Below are 18,861 nucleotides of genomic sequence, written 5' to 3'. Positions count from 1 at the left end.
CCACTACGGCAAAATTCAAATCACTGTAACAGACAAGAAAAATTTTTTTTCCAAAAAATACTTTCCGAGGGCAAATAGTGTACTGATATGAACGTCCACAATTTTTTACAATACAATTGGAGAGGGTCGAGCGCAATGTTTGAGACGTTTGGCGTGGAGTGACCCCTCTCCCATGTTCCGCCAATCAACCCGGCCCTGTGCTTTCTGCTGCCACGTTACACCTACAAACTTCTTAAACTCATCTACCCACCTAATTTTCTGCCTCCCCCTCACGCGTTTGCCATCTCTTGGAATCCAGTCAGTTACCCTTAATGACCACCGGTTATCCTGCCGACGTGCTACGTGCCCGGCCCATATCCATTTCTTCTTCTTGATTTCAACTATGATATTTTAACCCCCGTTTGTTCCCTGACCCACTCTGCTCTCTTCCTGTCTCTTAAGGTTACACCTATCATTTTCCTTTCCATCGCTCGCTGCGTCATCCTTCAGAGCAGCATAGTCGCCACTAAATCTTTACTAAAGGGTCTATTTCAATCTTTTTACAAGCCACGGAGCTTGTAAAATAACGTGGACGGTGAAGGAGCACTGATTCGTCTGTACGGGGGCACAATCTTTCTGTCGGTTTTCATAACGACAGATGCAATACACATGCGGGAATATGTAATTGTGAGTACTGGTATAGTAGCAGTAATAATTGACGGTGTTTAACGTCCCAAAACAATGATATCATTATGAGGGACGCCGTAGGGGAGGGCTCCGGAAATTTCGACCACCTGCGGTTCATTAACGTGCACCTAAATCTAAGTACACGGGCCTCGAATAGCATTTTCGCATTCATAAAAAATGCGGCCTCCGCGGCCAGGATTCGATACCGCGATCTGCGGGACAGCAGTTGAGCACCATAACTATTAGACCACCGTGGCGGGTAACTGGTATAGTAGACTGACTTGTTGTAGAGAACGATGTCTGGCAGCCAAATCTTGTGGCAGGGTAGCCTGAGGTTAGAGAAGTTGCCAAACTCCAACGGGTCCCAGATGAGGTACTCGTCGAACCACTCCTGAAAGAAAAAGAAGGAACATGTCGAACGAAACAGTGCCGTAATATAACTTGCGAAAGTCTTAATATATATCTAGTGTGCCTCTCGAAGCTGCACACTTGGTTTTGCCCTTAAGACTATAGCACGAGGTCCGAAATAACGTTGACATGCTCGGTATAATTCTTAATTAATCGACTTAAGTGTAAGCTATTAGTTTAGTTTAACGTTGTTGCGTTCTTCTGATATCATAATGCGGTCTCAGCGACCTCATGCATATTAAATGCGAAGCAGCTTTTGCTCGGGGCTGTGTCCGTCGTCGGTGGTGGCGTCCGCGCTCCACTGCGTATGCGCCTACTCTCTCTCCCACTCTCCTCCTTTATGCAGGTGTTCGGTCGCCTTCTCTCCTCTCCTACCCCGCGCTGCAGCCGTGGCGCAGCCTCTAATCCCACGTGATGCAGCCGTTCCGCAGCCAAATACAGCCTGTAACCAACTCTCTCCTCTCCCTCCCCCATTTCATGTGTATATACGCGTGTGCGCTCGGTCGGCTTCCGTCATTCTCGCTTCACTTCCGTTCAGATGAGTTGTAACGTCAACGTCGGCACCACTCGTTCACTCAGCGCTAACGGAAAGCAACGTACAAACACAACGTAATGACAACACAAACACTAAATACAAACCTCACGCACTACGGAAACGCCGAGTGAACGTAACGGATACTTGGTGTGCGCCCCCAATGCTGCTTCGCATCCCCTCATGGTTCCATTGAGTGGGAGATGGTGTAATTTTTCATTTTTGCGACAGTCACTCAGTCACCACCGTGGTTTTCAGGCATGCTATGTGAAATATTGTGTTAGAGAACCCTGCCATGGGAAATGAAAGATTGAGTGTGACTGAAAGAAGAAATACACAGCGGGTAACTAGACTCGCCATTATAACTATAATATGTACGCAATTAACGCCGATTCTTCAGTTATAATTTGGCTTTGTTTCAAAAACAAAACAGAAGAAAAGTAGATGCCAAGGCATAATTATGGCATGAAAAGAAGCACTGCATGCAAAAAGGCACGATGGTTCGGAGTCATTTTCTTTACATAACGGTGCGTTACATCGCATCCGGTAATGCGATTAAAAGGGCAGTTGCGGTTGTAAGAACAGGAAAAAAATCCTTCCTGGTTAGCTTAATAACTCTATTGAAAAAGGCACCACTTCAATGCAATGAAGAGGATTAATCCCGAGACAACGCGAAAACAAAAATGAATGTCTGTTCACACAAATCTATAAGCTCTCTTTGGCGCACCAGCCATTTACTCAACGTCCAATAAGCACACAGTTTTGCTAGCAGTTCAGCTACGTATTGTGCAATTGATGAATGCAAGTGATGAATAGTCATCCTACGCCATTCATGCTTTTCCTGAGAGTCGCGGAACACAAAGACCCGCCCTCCATTAAGGGACAAAAAGGGCTTCTGGCCGCAGCATAGAAAGCTCGCTTGCGTGAGGGAACGGACGATAAACCGCAACGTCAAGATCAGAATCCCGATAAGACAGTCGCGAGGTTCGTCGTTAAGTGTGGTTGTTGAAAAGAGCCGGGTATAGAGTCGATTGTTAGGTTAGCTGAAACGCCGGTTAATTCTGCGCTGCGCGGAGAGATCTAGGCCTAGGCGTGGGCGTTGGGCCCTTATGGGCCACTGCGTTGCGTGTTCCTGCTGCACTAAGCTGGCCTGACGCCGCCAAGAAGCAAACGGCATCCGTCTGTACTGCAGCTATTCCCGACACCGAGATCATAAGTGTCCCTGGGGCTCTTTCAATGGGCGGAGCCGGAGAGGTCGTTACCGACGACGATGTACCGACGACGATGCCCGGTGAGCCGGGGCAGCCTCTGAAAAATGATGCCCGCGCCTGTATCGACGGCACGATGCTCAATGTTCCAATTGTCGGGCCCCCGTTTCTGCTAATTGCTGCGCGGTGTGGGACCGGTGTGACAGCTGTGAGGCGTCGAAGTGCGGCCGTGAAGTAAAAGCCATATCGCAGAGAAAAAAGGAAAAAGAAAGAAAAGAACGAAATGCACTAGCTGGAGTAGTTATATAATTATCGTTGGCACGCCAAATGATTAACGTTGATTAACGTCATTGTACAGCTCGTGTAGACAATGATTATAGCAGCTCTAATTTCATATCTGCTACGGCCAGCAACGTTATAAGGAAAAATGGAGAAAAGTGCGCGCGCGCGCATACACACACACACACACACACACACACACACACACACACACACACACACACACACACACACACACACACACACACACACACACACACACACACACACACACACACACACACACACACACACACACACACACACACACACACACACACACCACACACACACACACACACGCACGCACACACACACACACACGCACACGCGCACACACACACACACACACACACACACACACACACACACACACACACACGCACTGAGTGAGATATTGTGGGCTTAATTTTACTCTGTCAGATATATGCAATTTATAAGCGCATCCTTGGTCAGTAGGTACATGCCGTGGTATATTATGGCAGAAGATGCAATACCAGCTCACCCAGCAAACCATCCGTCGGTGGTACATTAGTGGCTAAGGTTTCACAGTGCCAAACTCATGGACACATGTTCGAATCCCGGCTGCGGCGGCCACACTCAGATGGGGCCGAAATATAGAAACACCAGTGCACTTCAAGTAAGGTGCTCCTTAAAGAACCCCAAATGGTCTAAATTACGGCGTGCCATATTATAATATTGCGGTTTCGACTGGTAAAAGTCCAAACTTAAGTTTTAGTGAGTGGGGCTTCACTGCAGGCACTGTGTATCAACACTTGCGCTGTACATTGTACGCCCACTACTCCGCGCAAGATGTGGCCTCTGCAATTAAACATGTTTATCTTGTCGTCTGTCTTATCTGAGTTTACCTGTTCCCCTTGTAAAAGTCAGACAAGAAAAAAGAACGCTGCCAAAGTACAACTTCCGGTGGTTTCCAACTATTCAAGAGGGTCTCGACGCGCTCGTCTAAGCGTGAAAGGTTAACTTGGGATCCCTAAACGGGTGATTCCCCTTAGCCGTCCAAGCGTGTGATCGGGGCGATAGAGCTGTCGGCCACCTAAGCCTCTTGAACCGAAAACCATTTGCCTCACCCTCCAGTCGACCGGTGGTTTTCCCCTAACTCAGGCTCGTTAAGGTCACAGGAACTATATATCTCTCCTAACGTAGCCGCAAGTGGGAATCGCCAACTGGGTATTCAAGGCCAGCCGATCATTAGGGTATGCGTGAAAGAGCTGGAAAATGTTAAATATTGTACATTGTTTCACTAAGTAGGGCACGTGCGCTTTACCACCGCCCGTGCATAGACACCGAGGGATTATGTAAAGCTTTTGGTCAGTCAAGTGGCAAGTAAAATTTGCACTTGAGCAGATTTGGTTTTGATTGCAAGAACGCACTTGCGAAGCAAGTACAACTCTTTGCGACACCAACCGAAGCCCATCCATTTGTAATAAGTACGGGAGCACCTTAGGAAATCATATCTAACATGGTCTATATTATTTTAAGTTTCCTTTTCTCGACCAAAACACTCATTATGAAGCACGCCATAGTGGTATGCTCCGGATTAAATTTGACCGTCTGTGTTTCTTTAACGTGTACATAAGTACATGAGTGCTCTTGTATTTCACCCTCATCAAAATGCGGCCGGCGAGGTCGGGAGTTGAACCCGCGTCCTCGAGCTTAGCGGCGTAACAATGCGTGTGGTAAGTATAACGAAAGAACAATTAAGCGAACGTGCGTCGCATTACAGCAGCGATAAGGAAATGCAAATACCGCCTTAGCCGCTAAGCCGTCACGGGAGGTTACTTAATGTTTGCCGATATGGTTTTGCTATTTTAAGAGAGGAGCTTTTTAAGCTTTCCGTTGCGCCGGTTGGTGCGAACAGGAATTATCGTCATCATGAACCGGTACGCGCCCGCTTCGTCCTCTTCTTCATCTTCTGCTTCGCTCCCACAACGCGCGCGCCGAGTTGTCCGGCGTGGAATGCAATAAGTATGATGGGCGAGTCTGTTACGTGACTAAAAATCACGTAACATCAAGTAACAACTAGTCAAGAGACTTCAATCACGCAACATCACGTAACAACTAGTCACACGACTAAATATCACGTAACATCACTTAATAACTAGTCACATGACTAAAATCACGTAACATCACGTAATAACTAGTCACGCGACTAAAATCACGTCACATCACGTAACATCTAGTCACGTGACTGAGAACACGTACCACCGCGTAACAACTAGTCACGTGACTGAAATCATGTAACATCGCTAATGACTCGCCTGACTAAAATCACGTAACATCACGCCACATTAGTCACGTGACTAAACACCGCGTAAAATTTAGTCACGTGACTAAAATCACAAAACATCGCGTAGTACCTAGTCACGTGACATGTTAGCGCCAGAAACCACGCAACAGCTAGTCACGCAACTAAAATCACGACATCACGTGAAATGTCTAGCCATGCCTAGCCCCATGTTAGAGCAAAAACTTGCAATCTCTAGGAAAAGCTTGGCATTACTAACAAAACTTAGCTAGGTCGAACGCTAGCTCCGCTTATGGTTCCAGCCTAGCGCCACTAGTGCAAGCTGCGCTTTATTTCTTTTTTCCTAATCTTTAAAATGCAAGTTGAAACCCACCAGTGCTTTATGACGAGTCCCATAGTGATAGAAGTAAGACTGATCGCGTAGTCATGCTGCGCGTACATATTGAATTGCTTGAATGTCGGAACGCTGCACTATGGCTGGCAATTGAGCGTGATACGTAGGGCTTAACCGCAAGAGGTCACTGCTTTATTCAATCAGGTGTTATTAGTCTTTTTTAGTGCAACGCTAATGTGACAACGTTTAAGCCTCGCAATTTAGGTTCGCACCGAACGGTTGAAAGCACCTCTTTGCTTTATGAATGTCGTGAGCAGTCCATATTTATGTTGCTGTAAGCCGTTCGAATACTCGATGTTCACCTGACAGTTCCACGCTATAGCTGTCTTCCTGCTGATTCCCATTCGTCCGATTTCTTCTGATTCTCCTCGACACCACGCCCGGACTTCCAAGAAATTGCAGAACTCAGTTGATCTCTGACGTAAAACAACACTTCATGGCGAAACAAAATTTTCCGCAGGGTCGTTTCGCAATCACTGGCCACTGAAAGTGCAATTTCAGTGATGTCACAATTTCATACCCTTAAAAAGTTTAATTTGAAAGTATCATGGAGGGACCTCTTGCGCTAGACACGAATCCCCTCCGAAATTTATCACAGTAGCTTCGTGGGGTTGAGCGATGACGTTGATGCCTACAGTCAAGGACTCTCTATCGCAGGTCGTTTTGCTTTTCAGTTCATGGTTTATAGTCGGCAGTACAACGGGAAGAATTCTGCCTCCAGTTCACATTCTAAGGATATGACGATTTTGGAGTCAAAGAGAAGGGCAAAACGTAGCAGTAACGCTTTCAATGAGCTCGTCAGCGTTAAACCGGCTTCACCCTGGGGAGTATGCGGTCACAAGACAGATGAATGTGCCAAACAGCCAAACCACTGCTTCGGAGACAAACAGGGTGATTCTCAGCGTAAGGCCGGAAGTCCGGACCTGCGGACACGGAATTCAATTAGCGTCGTAAGGCTCCTGACTGGAAAAAAAAATAAAAAAAGAAACCCGGACGCCAGGCGTTTTCGAGAACGAAACTTTCAGCGTTAGCGTTAATTACAGAGACAAAGATTCTCGCAAACTTAAGAGCTCAGGTTCGCAACGCTGCGCGACGGTACGCTCAAGGTCACACTTGTCCTCGTGTGCTCTTCCCAGGCCCCGTCCTGCAAACCCCCTCCACACGCACTGGGTTATTAGCCGCACGCCCGAGTGAGGTTCAAGCCTGGCCGTCCACGGAGTGGTACGCTTCTGCGGGCTTGTAAACCATTAGCGCCACATGCGAGGAGGTGAAGGCGATTTGCTGGAGCGTTCTTTTGAGAGGCAGCGGAGGGAGACTGCGACGCGTGCCTCGTTTGCGCACATCCTTTCAATCGAGTGCTTCCAAGATTGCCCGCGCTTATCGCTCATATTTTATTCCTCGAATAATCCCATTAAAAAGTAAACAAGGTGAAGGAAGATGGGCTAGAAACAAGGAAGGGACAGCACAAGAAGGCCGCAAGAATGCGGCTCGGGATAATGGCATAGGTATATTGCAAGGTTCACGCAACGTTAAGCCTTGTACGGAGAAACTGTTCCTTGATAGAATGCCAGATATTTGATAGGGACACGTATAGGGGATGCCCATGCGGGAATTTAATGCACGTCACGCACAGAACAATGACAAATGCCGTAGCTTGTTCGACAATTTTTGGGCCTTGCTTTTCAAGGAAAGAGAGTTTTTGCGAAGGGACGTTCTTGTTTCACATATATTCTTCAGTCGTGATGCTATAACTGCGAAGAGACTCCTTACGTCGCTGAGATGAAACCATTACTCTCATTAAGAGATGCGCAGCGGGTGAGCCGGAAGTGTATTGTCCCGAAATTGAAAACGCATGTGTATAGTGCTGCAGAAATAGGAGATTGCGATGATTTTCTGGGCAGTTGTACTTGATGTTAGCACAAGGTGCACTTTCAAAGCACTTCCTTAATTATGGTACCCGTTTGGCTATAGGCAATCTCTGTAGAAACTAGCAATTGGAGTTGCTAAAGGTGAGCACTTTTCAAGTGAACCTTCTTTTCAGCGCAGATATCTTTCTAGTATGTCGATGTTCTTTTGCGGTTTTACTATATCTCAGTTACTGAATTAGCAAGAAAAAAAAAAACAGTATTTTCAACTAAGAAAGCGAGAAGCTCTTGACAGGTCGACGCATTGTTTCTTTTTTTTATTAAATGTGTTTAGGAGAGGTTGGGGCCTATATATACATGGCTCCGACTACTCCTCTTCCCTTACTCATTAATTAGCGTCACGAACTTATAAATAAAAGTAGACTCACTCATGGCAATGTCCTTTTAGAAGGAATGTTCTCACGTCATGCATAATGTCCACGTATCGACAACAATGTTCACACACAAGACACACAAGAAACGTTCGCACTTTTCCGAAGAGTTCATCTCACAGTCATTTGTATAATGCGATCACACAACAGTCACTGAGCCCTTGCCCACACTTTAAACACAGCTGTCTTGAATCACAAGAGGCAACGCGAAACATGTGACCAGAAGTATCTCAATGTGAAGAATAATTGCAAATGTGAATCAGTATCTTTTTGATATTTTCGACTCTTCTAAAAACTGTACTAGGGCGCGTACAGCAATGTTTTGAAAAGTTTCTGTTGGCCATGGACCCAACACTTTTGCTAATGATAGCCGCCGTGCATCCAATCTGTTCAGTTTTTCTAAGATTTTTTTACGCGGAACTGCATAATTTTTTGCAGTGTAGAAGGAGGTGTTCTATGTCTTCTTCTGCCTCTTCACATGTACATGTAGAGCAGTTAGTTTTTCTTATCCCGTATAGGAAGCTCTTAGTGTAGGCAGTGCCTAGACGAAGTCTGTGAATTATTGTTTCTACAGAATGGCTAATTCGTGAATAGCCTTGCTTTAGAATGATATAGTTGCTATAGACTGTTCTATAGAAACTATGCGCAGAAATTTGTTAGGCAACCACGTGACTGTGTACCTATAATTTCTTTTAACCTTCCTCACAGGTGAAAAAGAAAAAAAAAAGGTTTCGAAACAGAAAACTTGCGAAACAGGACAACAGGCACACGTGACGTTGACCTCGAGCCACCGTAAGAGGTGGCACGAACGATTTATTGTGTCATAGTCTGGAGTTACGAAATCACTAATCTTTTCAGTCAACATTAGCATCATCTACCAGAGCTATCGTCATAAGCTAGTGCGTTAGATGAATGCGATGGTACAACATCGTTTAGCGTATACACGTCCGGACACCGGAGTGCTGTTCGCGAGGGCCTCTTACGCAGTTTCTGCATAAAGGTGGCGCAAACCGGTGAGGTATTATTCTTTCTATGCGCCGACATCACGAATAAAAGAATCTCAGGCTCTTAACGTACAGAACAACAGGCTGTCATAATATTACGCAAAGGACACTTGTATTAATCGCAGCATATACGTTAAGGATGCGCTTGAACTGTACGCTCGCGTGTTTGTGCGTACAGTGTTTTTTCTATGGGCAGCAACCAATACGAGAGATGTGGTAACTAAAGCTGCGCCTCACGCCAGCCTCCGCGGATGATGAAAGCGCTGCACCCAATATGAAGAAGGCGTGCTTATATTATACATCCCACGCCGGCTGCAATGTGCCGATACGATGCGTATAGGGAGGCCTATGTGTGAGCGAACTGCGCTTATATTGAGTCGCGCGATTTTTTTTTTCTCGGTGAACTGGTGATTTATTTTTGCACCTGCGTTTGTAGTAGGTCGGTTTATTTGCAAAAGTACGCAGAATGGCCAATTCAACGTCGTAGAAGAAAAGTGAGGCTGACCAAAGCTACGAGAGACACCGAAAGGGAGAAAGAAACTGATACACGGGGGCATAATCAGAATAATCAGAATAGCGTAGAGTTCGGTGCATAATACACGGAATGGGCAAAAAGGCTGTTGTAAATATTAGGGCAAAGAATAACAACCTCGCATAAAGCAGTGCACCCACGCGAGAAAGATTGCCTGGCCCGCGGGAAATGGACATTGTGGAAGCGAAGCCCGGCACCGCTATGGCAGTAATCAACGTGTATGTTGATTATACGCTAGAGGGCAAAGCCCCTGTGTCTATTGTTCTGGGAACTGTTGATGATCTGAGCGTTAGCTCGTGCGCAGGGCTCGAATTTTACAGCGATAGCTGCTTGTATATGGGGTCATTTACTCGCTCGGCCTGACGTCCACTGAGGTCGTCGATCCAATCTATCATCTTTTGAGAGAGTCTTATAATGAAAATATTACGAGAAAAGCACCGATTGTGTAGCGCGAATTTGATCGTACAACAACAGAGTTACAGTTCGGGATCCTATACATCTGAGCTAATCCACCGACGCTGTAGAAGGGGAGTACACTGATCCCGGAGAGCGCTACTGCGGCAGCAGGAGCCATAATTGGCTAACGCCCACTCACCATCAATGTTCGCGATTGAGCTAGCGTCCGCGCCTTCGTGTTTTTGCACGTCGCCTTCATAGTTGTGGAAGGGATCGCAAATTGAGTTTTCTTGTTCTACAAGCGACAACGCTGATTGAGCGCGTCTGCTTTGTCCTTATTAGTCGTCTTAGTACAGCGCTTGGCTTCATTTCTTGTTCACTGGATGGCGCTGACGTCGTCTTGTTTTATTCAACTATTGCGTTCGCGCCATTTAACAGGGTAACCTAAATATAAGTGTTTAGAATGACGAATGCGCCTAGTAGTAAGAAGCCAAAGTGTTCTTTTGAGCAAAAAGCCGCTGTTAAACTGAGATAGCTAAAACGAGAAATAAAAGGAGCCGATTCGTCTCCTGTTTAATTTACCGACCGCGGACACAACTTCGACGAAGGAATACAATTCACACTTTCCTTACTCGTAAGAACGGTGCGCCTTCGTAGGTGTTAATGGTTATTTCAAGAAACGACACGTGAAAAACTTTATTTCTGAATCGATCAGACCTACTTTACGTTATTCATGTTATTATTATTATTATTGCTACTACTGCTACTACTACTACAACTACTACTACTACTACTATATACTGCTACTACTACTACTACTACTACTACTACTACTACTACTACTACTACTGCTGTTAGAACTCAAGTTGCACCATAATGTTACAAATACGGAAATATCTGCAGTTCGTCGCTGAACTGAAACCGAGCAAACACGACAGATTGTCCGCTGTATTTGCGCAACGACCCTGCCAATTTCGAGAATTCAGTTAAAGAAAAGCTCATACGTATAAAGAACATCGATGCGTATCCGCGAAGGTACATCGCCGCAACAAAACATCAAACAAATTTTCAATGCGATATATGGTCAAATATATCTTAAACCCGCGAAGTTCTAGTATATCGAGGAAAGCTAAATCAACGTTTTAGCGTTTATTTCTAGCAATGTACAAGAACAATGTAAAAAAAATGAAAATAAAGATTGAGCAGAAATTTATTAGCATGGGAAGCTTATGACTATTGATTGATTTTTTATTGCGATAACAATTATATGGACAGCCTCGGCTGGATTTCGCCGTCGCCGTCGCCGCCGTCATGCACCGTATATGTATAAGTATGTAAATATATATCCAAGTCCCAAAGAAGTGCATACATCAAGCGGTCGCTATTAAAAGAAAGCAACTTGCGGCCGTACAATGCGTGTGGTAAGGGTAATGAAAGAAAGATTAAAGGAACGTGCGTCGCAAAGCAGCAAGGATAAGAAAATGCAAATACCTATTACGACCATGTTGACCTTAGCCTTATTTTGTATTTTGATGCCGGGTTATCTCCTGCATGTTTTTTTTTTGTCTATGTAGGGTGTACGTTTCCATTGTCGCGTGCGGGTTGGGCTTCTTTTTTTCTTCGCTTATTCCGGTTCGTCGCGCGAGATATCGATGCAAGATCAATAATCGCGTAAGCCACGCAGCGCCCGAAAGCTACGTCTGGCGTCCGAAATAAGGTGCTCACTTCTTTTCCCTGTTCACGGGCTCGACGGTTAGCGTCGCCAGCGAAATCGACAGACCTCTGCGTCTCGGTCAACACTGGGGCTTACACAGGGGGTCCCTGAGCGACGAGGACGGGCCCCGAGATATTGCAAGAGTCGTTTCAAGGTTCGTGAGATCGATGCACCTCGAATATAGCTCGCAACGAGTACAAACAGTCTCCCAACGCAGTAACAGAACAGGCTAATTAGTAATCCATAACGGGAACAATTGCTGCGTGGAAACAAATGACGAACGACAGACATGTAGTTTGACAAACGACATGGAATAACATGGCCTGACTTCCAAATCAAGGTTTAGGCCAGTGGGTTTCAGCGATACGTGCGTACGAATGAGTGAATACGTGGCTGCCTTTGAAAAAACGCATGGATAACGAAGGAACAGTCGCGATTGACGGTTACGCATTTGCGAATATGTATGTATGTGTGTCCGTGCGTGCGTGTGTGTGTGTGTGTGTGTGTGTGTGTGTGTGTGTGTGTGTGTGTGTGTGTGTGTGTGTGTGTGTGTGTGTGTGTGTGTGTGTGTGTGTGTGTGCGTGTGTGCGTGTGCGTGTGTGTGGGTGCACTATACCTATAGATGAAACTGAAGATGGAGGCTTTATTTGTAGTCATAGCTTGCGTCCGTCCCATGCATGTTACTCGTGTTTTTTGTTTGTTTGTTTTTGTTCCTGCAGTATGCAGTCGCTATCATACAGCGAAGTCAGGTATTGCCAAAAGAAAGAAAAAAGAAGAATAACGCTGGCTGCAACCTGTATGTCAAATGGACGCATAACGCGTTATGTTCGAGTAGCCTGATCTGTATATAGAATATCGGCTCAATAATTATTGAACCGCGGCTGACCTCCTGCATTAACTGCGCTCTTGCATTAATTTCTCCATGGGAGTGAGTTGAAGGTCCCAATGCTTTTTATAGAGATAGGATAAATCTTCAGCTGACACAGAAAAAAAGCAAAAGAAAAACTAACGCGCAGGACGTCATTCTCGTTTTGCGCACATGCGAGATAAAAGCGACCAGCGAGCAGTACAGTAAAATACAAGGTCAACGAAGAAGTAGTTGTCGAGAGTGCTATTTTTACTCTCATGGAAGGTCATCCGGACTGTTTAAGCTCTTCTGACAAAGAAAGCGTTAACTGACTGAACCTTGCAAGACCATTCGTTTAATATTAACGCGATAGTATTAAAGAGCTCGTTTCGCAGAAAGTCTTGCGTCGGCGTCGTTGGTTGCAAGCGAAAAATCAGCGTCGTCCGTGAGCGAAAATTCGAGATAGATGCAAATAAATAAATAAGAAACTTCCGTTTGAGTGGGAATCGAACACAGGTCTTCTGTGTGGCAAGCAGGCGTTGTACCACATGAGCCCCGCCATTGCTTGGAACTGCTACAAAAAAAAAAAATAATAATTGGCACATCTCAATAATTCTGGGAGTCGGTGTCATGCGAAGTAGTAGGCGATTAGTGACCTATACCGAATTGATTTTTATTGCTTTGAGTCAAGCGTTGCGAGTTCGACCGACTTCTTTGCGCATTTTGAGTAGCTATGGGTATATCGTGGGTAGGCCCATAGCGAGAAATTTTTTAGGGCAAGGGGGGGGGGGGGGGGCGGAGCACTTGCTGAAGGCCTTGACTATTTTTTTATTTTTATTTTTATCTGGGGTTTAACGTCCCAAAACCACGATATAATTATGAGAGACGCCTTAGTGGAGGGCTTAGGAAATTTCGACCACCTGGGGTTTTTTAACATGCACCAAAGTCTAAGTACACGGGCCTCAAACATTTCAACCTCCATCAAAAATGCAGCCGTCGCGGCCGAGATTTGATCCCGCGACCTTCGGGTCCGCAGTCGAGGCCCATAACCACTAGACCACCGTGCCGGGGTGCCTTGGCTATTTGAGGAAGCGCCTATTTTAAGGAAAGTACCTATTTGAGGAAGCAAAAATTTGGGAAAGGGGGAGGGGGGCTCTGCCTTTTTCCACTCCCCCCTGTCTACGGGATTCTTCAGGGGCTTACCAGGCACGTCGACTACAATGACGCCCAAAGGGCATCCTATGGTCCGACGAGAGGTCGGTACTCACCTTAGATCACAGATGTCAGTTTTATCGAAATGAACTCCGCACTACGGTGCGATGATGTACGCATCATAGGAAGCGCATTTTGCCGTGTTCCTCCGGATTGAGCAATGGTTGACCATAGCTTGTGCGAGTAATAGGAGTTCATACGTAATGTTTATTACATTGTTACAAATGCCGATAGCGAACACTGCAACTACAGTTGACGTTGCCGCGATATGACGCCATTATACTGTCTTTTTCGTAAGCAGTGTCAAGCAGTGGCGTAGCTCTGTGGATGAATACTTTGCGGCCACGCAGAATGCCTGGGTTCGATAAGCGTGATTTTCAATCTTTCGGTCCCTGCAATATTTCTCTCACCGAGAACGCTTCCGGAGCCTGTTCCGCATTTTCAGCGACACAAGCTCCATAACGCGATTGCGTAAAGATTTTTTTTTTAAAGTCTGTTACCGCCGTTCCTGGGTTGATACAAACTGTGAATCGCCTGTGGTTCATGCCCGCATTCCACGGGCCGTGGTATACGGGTATGTGCCACACGTGGGAGTAGCCGGGTGACGCGGGGCAACCTCAGCGTCTGCAATGACTCTAATTAAATTGTACTCTCTCTCTCCCCTGCGTGACAGAATGAAAGGGTTTCGCGACGTACGCGACTTGTATGTCACGCTATTCATGTAATGGCCTGTTCATAGTGTTCGACATACACTAATGTCCTCCCACGCAAATTTTTTCATGTGTCAAGTTAAAGGGGTCATGAACCACTTTTCCAAGTAATGATCTAATGACCTCAGTGTCGGAGTTTACTGCCTCCCGAATCGATTGCCGCAAACATTTCTCGAATCCGTCAAGAATGAGTGGAGTTACGGGGGTTTGGCGCACGCTCTCAGCGTTTTCTCTCTTTTCTCGTGCCGACGAGCGCACTGGAAGCTACACGGGGAAGGATGGCACGGGGGAAAGAAGTTACGTGAGCGCGTCATGAAACGCGATCGCTCTCCCGCTGTGATTCGCGTGCGCGAGTGCGGCTACCGTGTACTGAGGAGTGCGGCGCCGGCAAGTGGCGGTACCCCGTGGCAAGAAGCGCATCTGATCCGAACGCCGCTCTCGATTTACGTCGGCTATCGGCCAATAAGCGTGCTATGTCTCTTGCGACGTAAACTGGCAGATCCGCGACGTCAACGTGCAGACGCCCCGCCCACCGACGAGAGTGAGAACCGGCCTCTGTTTGAAAAGAGGGTGCCTGGGGAAACGGTAACTTCGCGCTCCGCTTGTGGCCTTTACGCGGCGCGCACGACTGTAATATTTGGCAGAGCAGTTCATAGCCGTGTCAGCTTTCCACAGGATGTGTTTTTTCAACAAGCCCAAGGGGTGCTTCTGACTCCTTTAAGAAGACGACTACGGGTGTACTCAGACGTAGGCGGCTAGATAGATACGTTGCCTTTGGTTCGCTAGAAAGTGCCTTTGGTTCGCTGAGAAATGCTTCGCATTCAAAACCCTATACGAATGTCATGTAATACAAGGAGCCTCCTTAAAGCATGTAGCCTAATGTTGCGTAGCAGAGGCGTAGAATTGCTCCAGGCGTGAAGACATGCCAATTGCACAACGAGTGAGGCGTTTATAGGCCCACTCATTACAATCGCTCACACATACCTAATCATCATCAGCAGCAAAAGCACCAACAAAGTGAACAGCTGCGTAGGTTCGCGTGTTGCCTTACGGGAGCGTAGTGGGCACATCGCTGATTCGAAAAAGGAAGAATTATGTCGTGTGGGCCCTTCGTAACTGCCCTTGCAGTAGGCATTCTAGGATAGTTTGAAATGGCCAATGTTACGCGGACAGACGCTCCTTTCCTTGCGGCACGGTTGAAGTGCCCACCCAGAAGCGAAGGGAGGCTAATTGAGAAGGCGATGCGAGCGGGGCCTTAATACGCGATCGCGTCCTACTCTTGAAGGCGAAGATAATGCGTCCTCCAACATTTTGTCCCTAAGAAGCATTACTTATCTAACAAGAGCAATGACTGACGAACCCCCTTCTCTAATAAACAAGGTTAAAAAAACTACACATTCCAACAAAAAGGCGCTTTATCGCAATCGCAGAATCAGTGCACGCACCGCACTTTGCGAGTCCGTAAAACGATCTCGTCAAATTAAAAAAAAAGGCATTGCTACTTTTACAGAAATACCCTCAAGTAGGAACAGATGCAGTCATCAAAATATGATAGCGGAGCATGTACAGACGCCGGCATGTCTACACGTTGTTAAATTAGTTGGGATCATTAGAAAAATACACGGCACGATTCAATTTATTCATCGTCACCCTTGTAATACAACTACACCCGCGAAGTGTTCACTCGTCACTTGTAAACAATCGCTGGTTTGCCACTACGTATTTTTGCCTTCGCCGAACTTACCTCATGACTTGCTTGTTTCGAACAACTTATCGCCAGCCACCCGTCCGACGGCGCCGCAAGCCTGTATTCACGATTGCACGCGGAAAGGTCTGGCTTGCGGGTAAGTTATATCGATGCCACAGAGTCATACTTCATTTTCTTGGGGAACTACATCGCACAAGAATGGAGAGTGCGCAACGAAGAAAAGCTAAGAAAAGAAAGATTCGCATCGCCCGCACATTCAGCCTCGAAGCTCTCGTTCCTCTGTGTACTGTTATATGGTATTTCATAAACCGAATGTGTGCTTCTTTTCACTGGAACTGCCGGCGACAGTGTTACCGTCTCGCTCTGTCCAGGCTGGTGGACCGAGCGGTGTATACTGGCGTCTGGACAACAGCAACGCGAAGAAGCCTGGCTGACCGTGCATGCCGGACGCCATGATGTAATCACAGAGGCTGCCGCCGCATATGCATTGCTGCGTGCCTCGTGGATATTGTGTAATTTCCCCATACGACGCAGCTCGCTTTCGCCATGAAATATGATCTCTGCGGTCGTCAGCAAAAACGAGACAGTCCGCATGACAGAGATTCTGTTTCTTTCTTTTCAAGTTGGTCACAAGGGAGTCTGAGCTGAACGTGGATGGCTTTGCCCTGTAGTGTTTCTCGCTGGACTGCGTAACCTAACTATGCCGGCCAGCGCCATAAAGATCAGGAAAGCATATGTTCTTACCAGGAGCACACTATGGTAAATTGGGTACGAATCGGCTCTGTGCTTGCAGCAAGAGAAAACGTTGCTGGTCAACGTTATAGCTTGAAAAGCCAGTAAATCGCTCAGTGCGAGCGCGCAATCGCACAGACCCCCACGCTTGAATTCCTAGGTGAGAGAAAGATTTAAAACATTGTTGTAATATCCTGACTCCAACACAATCAAAAGTGTGGCGTGGCATTACGAATTAATTTGCGCCGTGTAAAGGAAATCGTGTAAATCTTCATTTTGCAAGAGTGCTTCAACGTGACTGTGCCTCCAGACAGTGCGCACCAATTGCGAACTACGAGATTCACTTTGCACAGACAAGTCACGTGTCGGGATGGAAGCCCCATTTAAGCCCTGCTGTGGCGCGGCAAGGGAAGTAGAGCACGACACTGGCCCTAGCTGATAGTGGTGCATCAGCAGTAGAGATGGAAATGACAGTGTATTTAAGCGATCACGTCGGATCACGAGTTCGCGTTTACAGTAAAAGAAATCTTACACCTGCATAAAAATAACCAAATATGTGGTTGGTTACTTGTGATACGTTTTACGTAGGGGCGGTCACACACGCAAATTAAAAGAAAAAGATTTAATATAAGAAAGAAAAAACGCAATTTTACAATAGCCAAACAAGCACCCGTCGCTGCACTCACCTGGTCGAGCCAAACGATGGTTGTAAGGACTTGATTCTTCTCGTCCTGCGAAATTAGATAAAAGTTTTGTTGGTCACGAACTCTGATACAATATATATTGAGTTCGCAAGCAACAGACGAGCTCAAGGTCTCTTACGATGAGCGGCAACTTAGAACCACTCCAGAACAGACGTACGATGTATATGTTTACTTTATATAGCGTTAAAATAGTCTGAGTCATATCAACCCTGCAGGCATCTTGTCATGTTTGCATGAAGTCACACTTTGAGAGGTGTTTGAAATCGAATTTTAACCGATCTGCTCTTGAAAGCCGCGGATACGTTACAATGTTAATCAGGAATCAATATGCGTTTATCATTGCTGCTTTTTCTACCTGTCAGTCTCACTTTAGGTTTGTTCACTTATTGAGAACAATAAAATGTAAAAAAAGAAGTTCACACTCACAATCTAATGAAATACAAGAGAAGCAGTGGCTTTCAGAATAAGTGAACGCTGAGGAAGCATACTATCAGCATGTAGAAAAATTCGTGCTGACAGTACGGTGGCGCATGCAGTCAGACATAAGCAGGGCAATGGCATCGATAATATTAACCGTATTGAGCTGGCGGCGGACGAATTTTAGAGACCGTTTCGCAGTGGACACTTCCATTGCGTGATCGCAGCGCCATATATCATATGGTACATTTCGCTGGTGTGTAGGATTGTACATAAGGCTGCACACCGTGAGTTATGTTGGTGAGGGACTCCAAACACACAGTGCGCACTCTAAAATTACTCTAATTTGCACTGTCACCACTACCGCGCAAAACTCTCACTGACATACACGGTCAAACGCACATTTCAGTAAGAGGAGGACGGCGGTTCGGAGCACTTTTTCGAGGCTACGTTCATTTTCCCCAGAAAGACAGTCAATACTGAGCAGTACAACAGCTTTCAGTGTTCATTAGTGCGTGCACATAAACAAATAAAAGAACAACTAATCAGAAACAATGCGCTGCGAAGTAAATGGGTAGAGATAAAAGCGAACGAACACTCGCATGCCAAGGCCGTTTTTCGAAACACATTATCGAAGCACATCCATCACGATCCAGTTTCGTGACAGCTAAATGATTTTGGCACGCTGTGTTAGAGTGCGCTGCAGTCAAGATCGATCGTCAGTTTCCGTTAGATAATTAACTCCAGAATAGGTAAAGAAGGCCAGGCACTATGTATGTACATGTATATATATG

The 18,861-nt window shown here is 46.2% G+C and overlaps 1 protein-coding gene across 1 annotated transcript in view; it reads right to left on the bottom strand.

Annotated features, from left to right (window-relative positions):
• Positions 1–18,861, bottom strand: part of LOC119387294 (neuronal acetylcholine receptor subunit alpha-10) — a 139,206-nt gene that overhangs the window by 17,461 nt on the left and 102,884 nt on the right. The window contains exons 3-4 of the mRNA XM_037654634.2: positions 17,633–17,677; positions 948–1,057 (exon numbers count right to left, since the gene is read on the bottom strand). Of these exons, the coding sequence (XP_037510562.1) occupies positions 948–1,057; positions 17,633–17,677 (155 nt within the window). The remainder of the gene's footprint in view (positions 1–947; positions 1,058–17,632; positions 17,678–18,861) is intronic.

This window comes from Rhipicephalus sanguineus, chromosome 3, assembly GCF_013339695.2.
Source record: "Rhipicephalus sanguineus isolate Rsan-2018 chromosome 3, BIME_Rsan_1.4, whole genome shotgun sequence".
In the NCBI taxonomy this organism is placed as follows: Eukaryota; Metazoa; Arthropoda; class Arachnida; order Ixodida; family Ixodidae; genus Rhipicephalus; species Rhipicephalus sanguineus.
The sequence above is the reverse complement of the archived record's forward strand: the minus strand, read 5'-3'. Positions and strand labels throughout refer to the sequence as shown.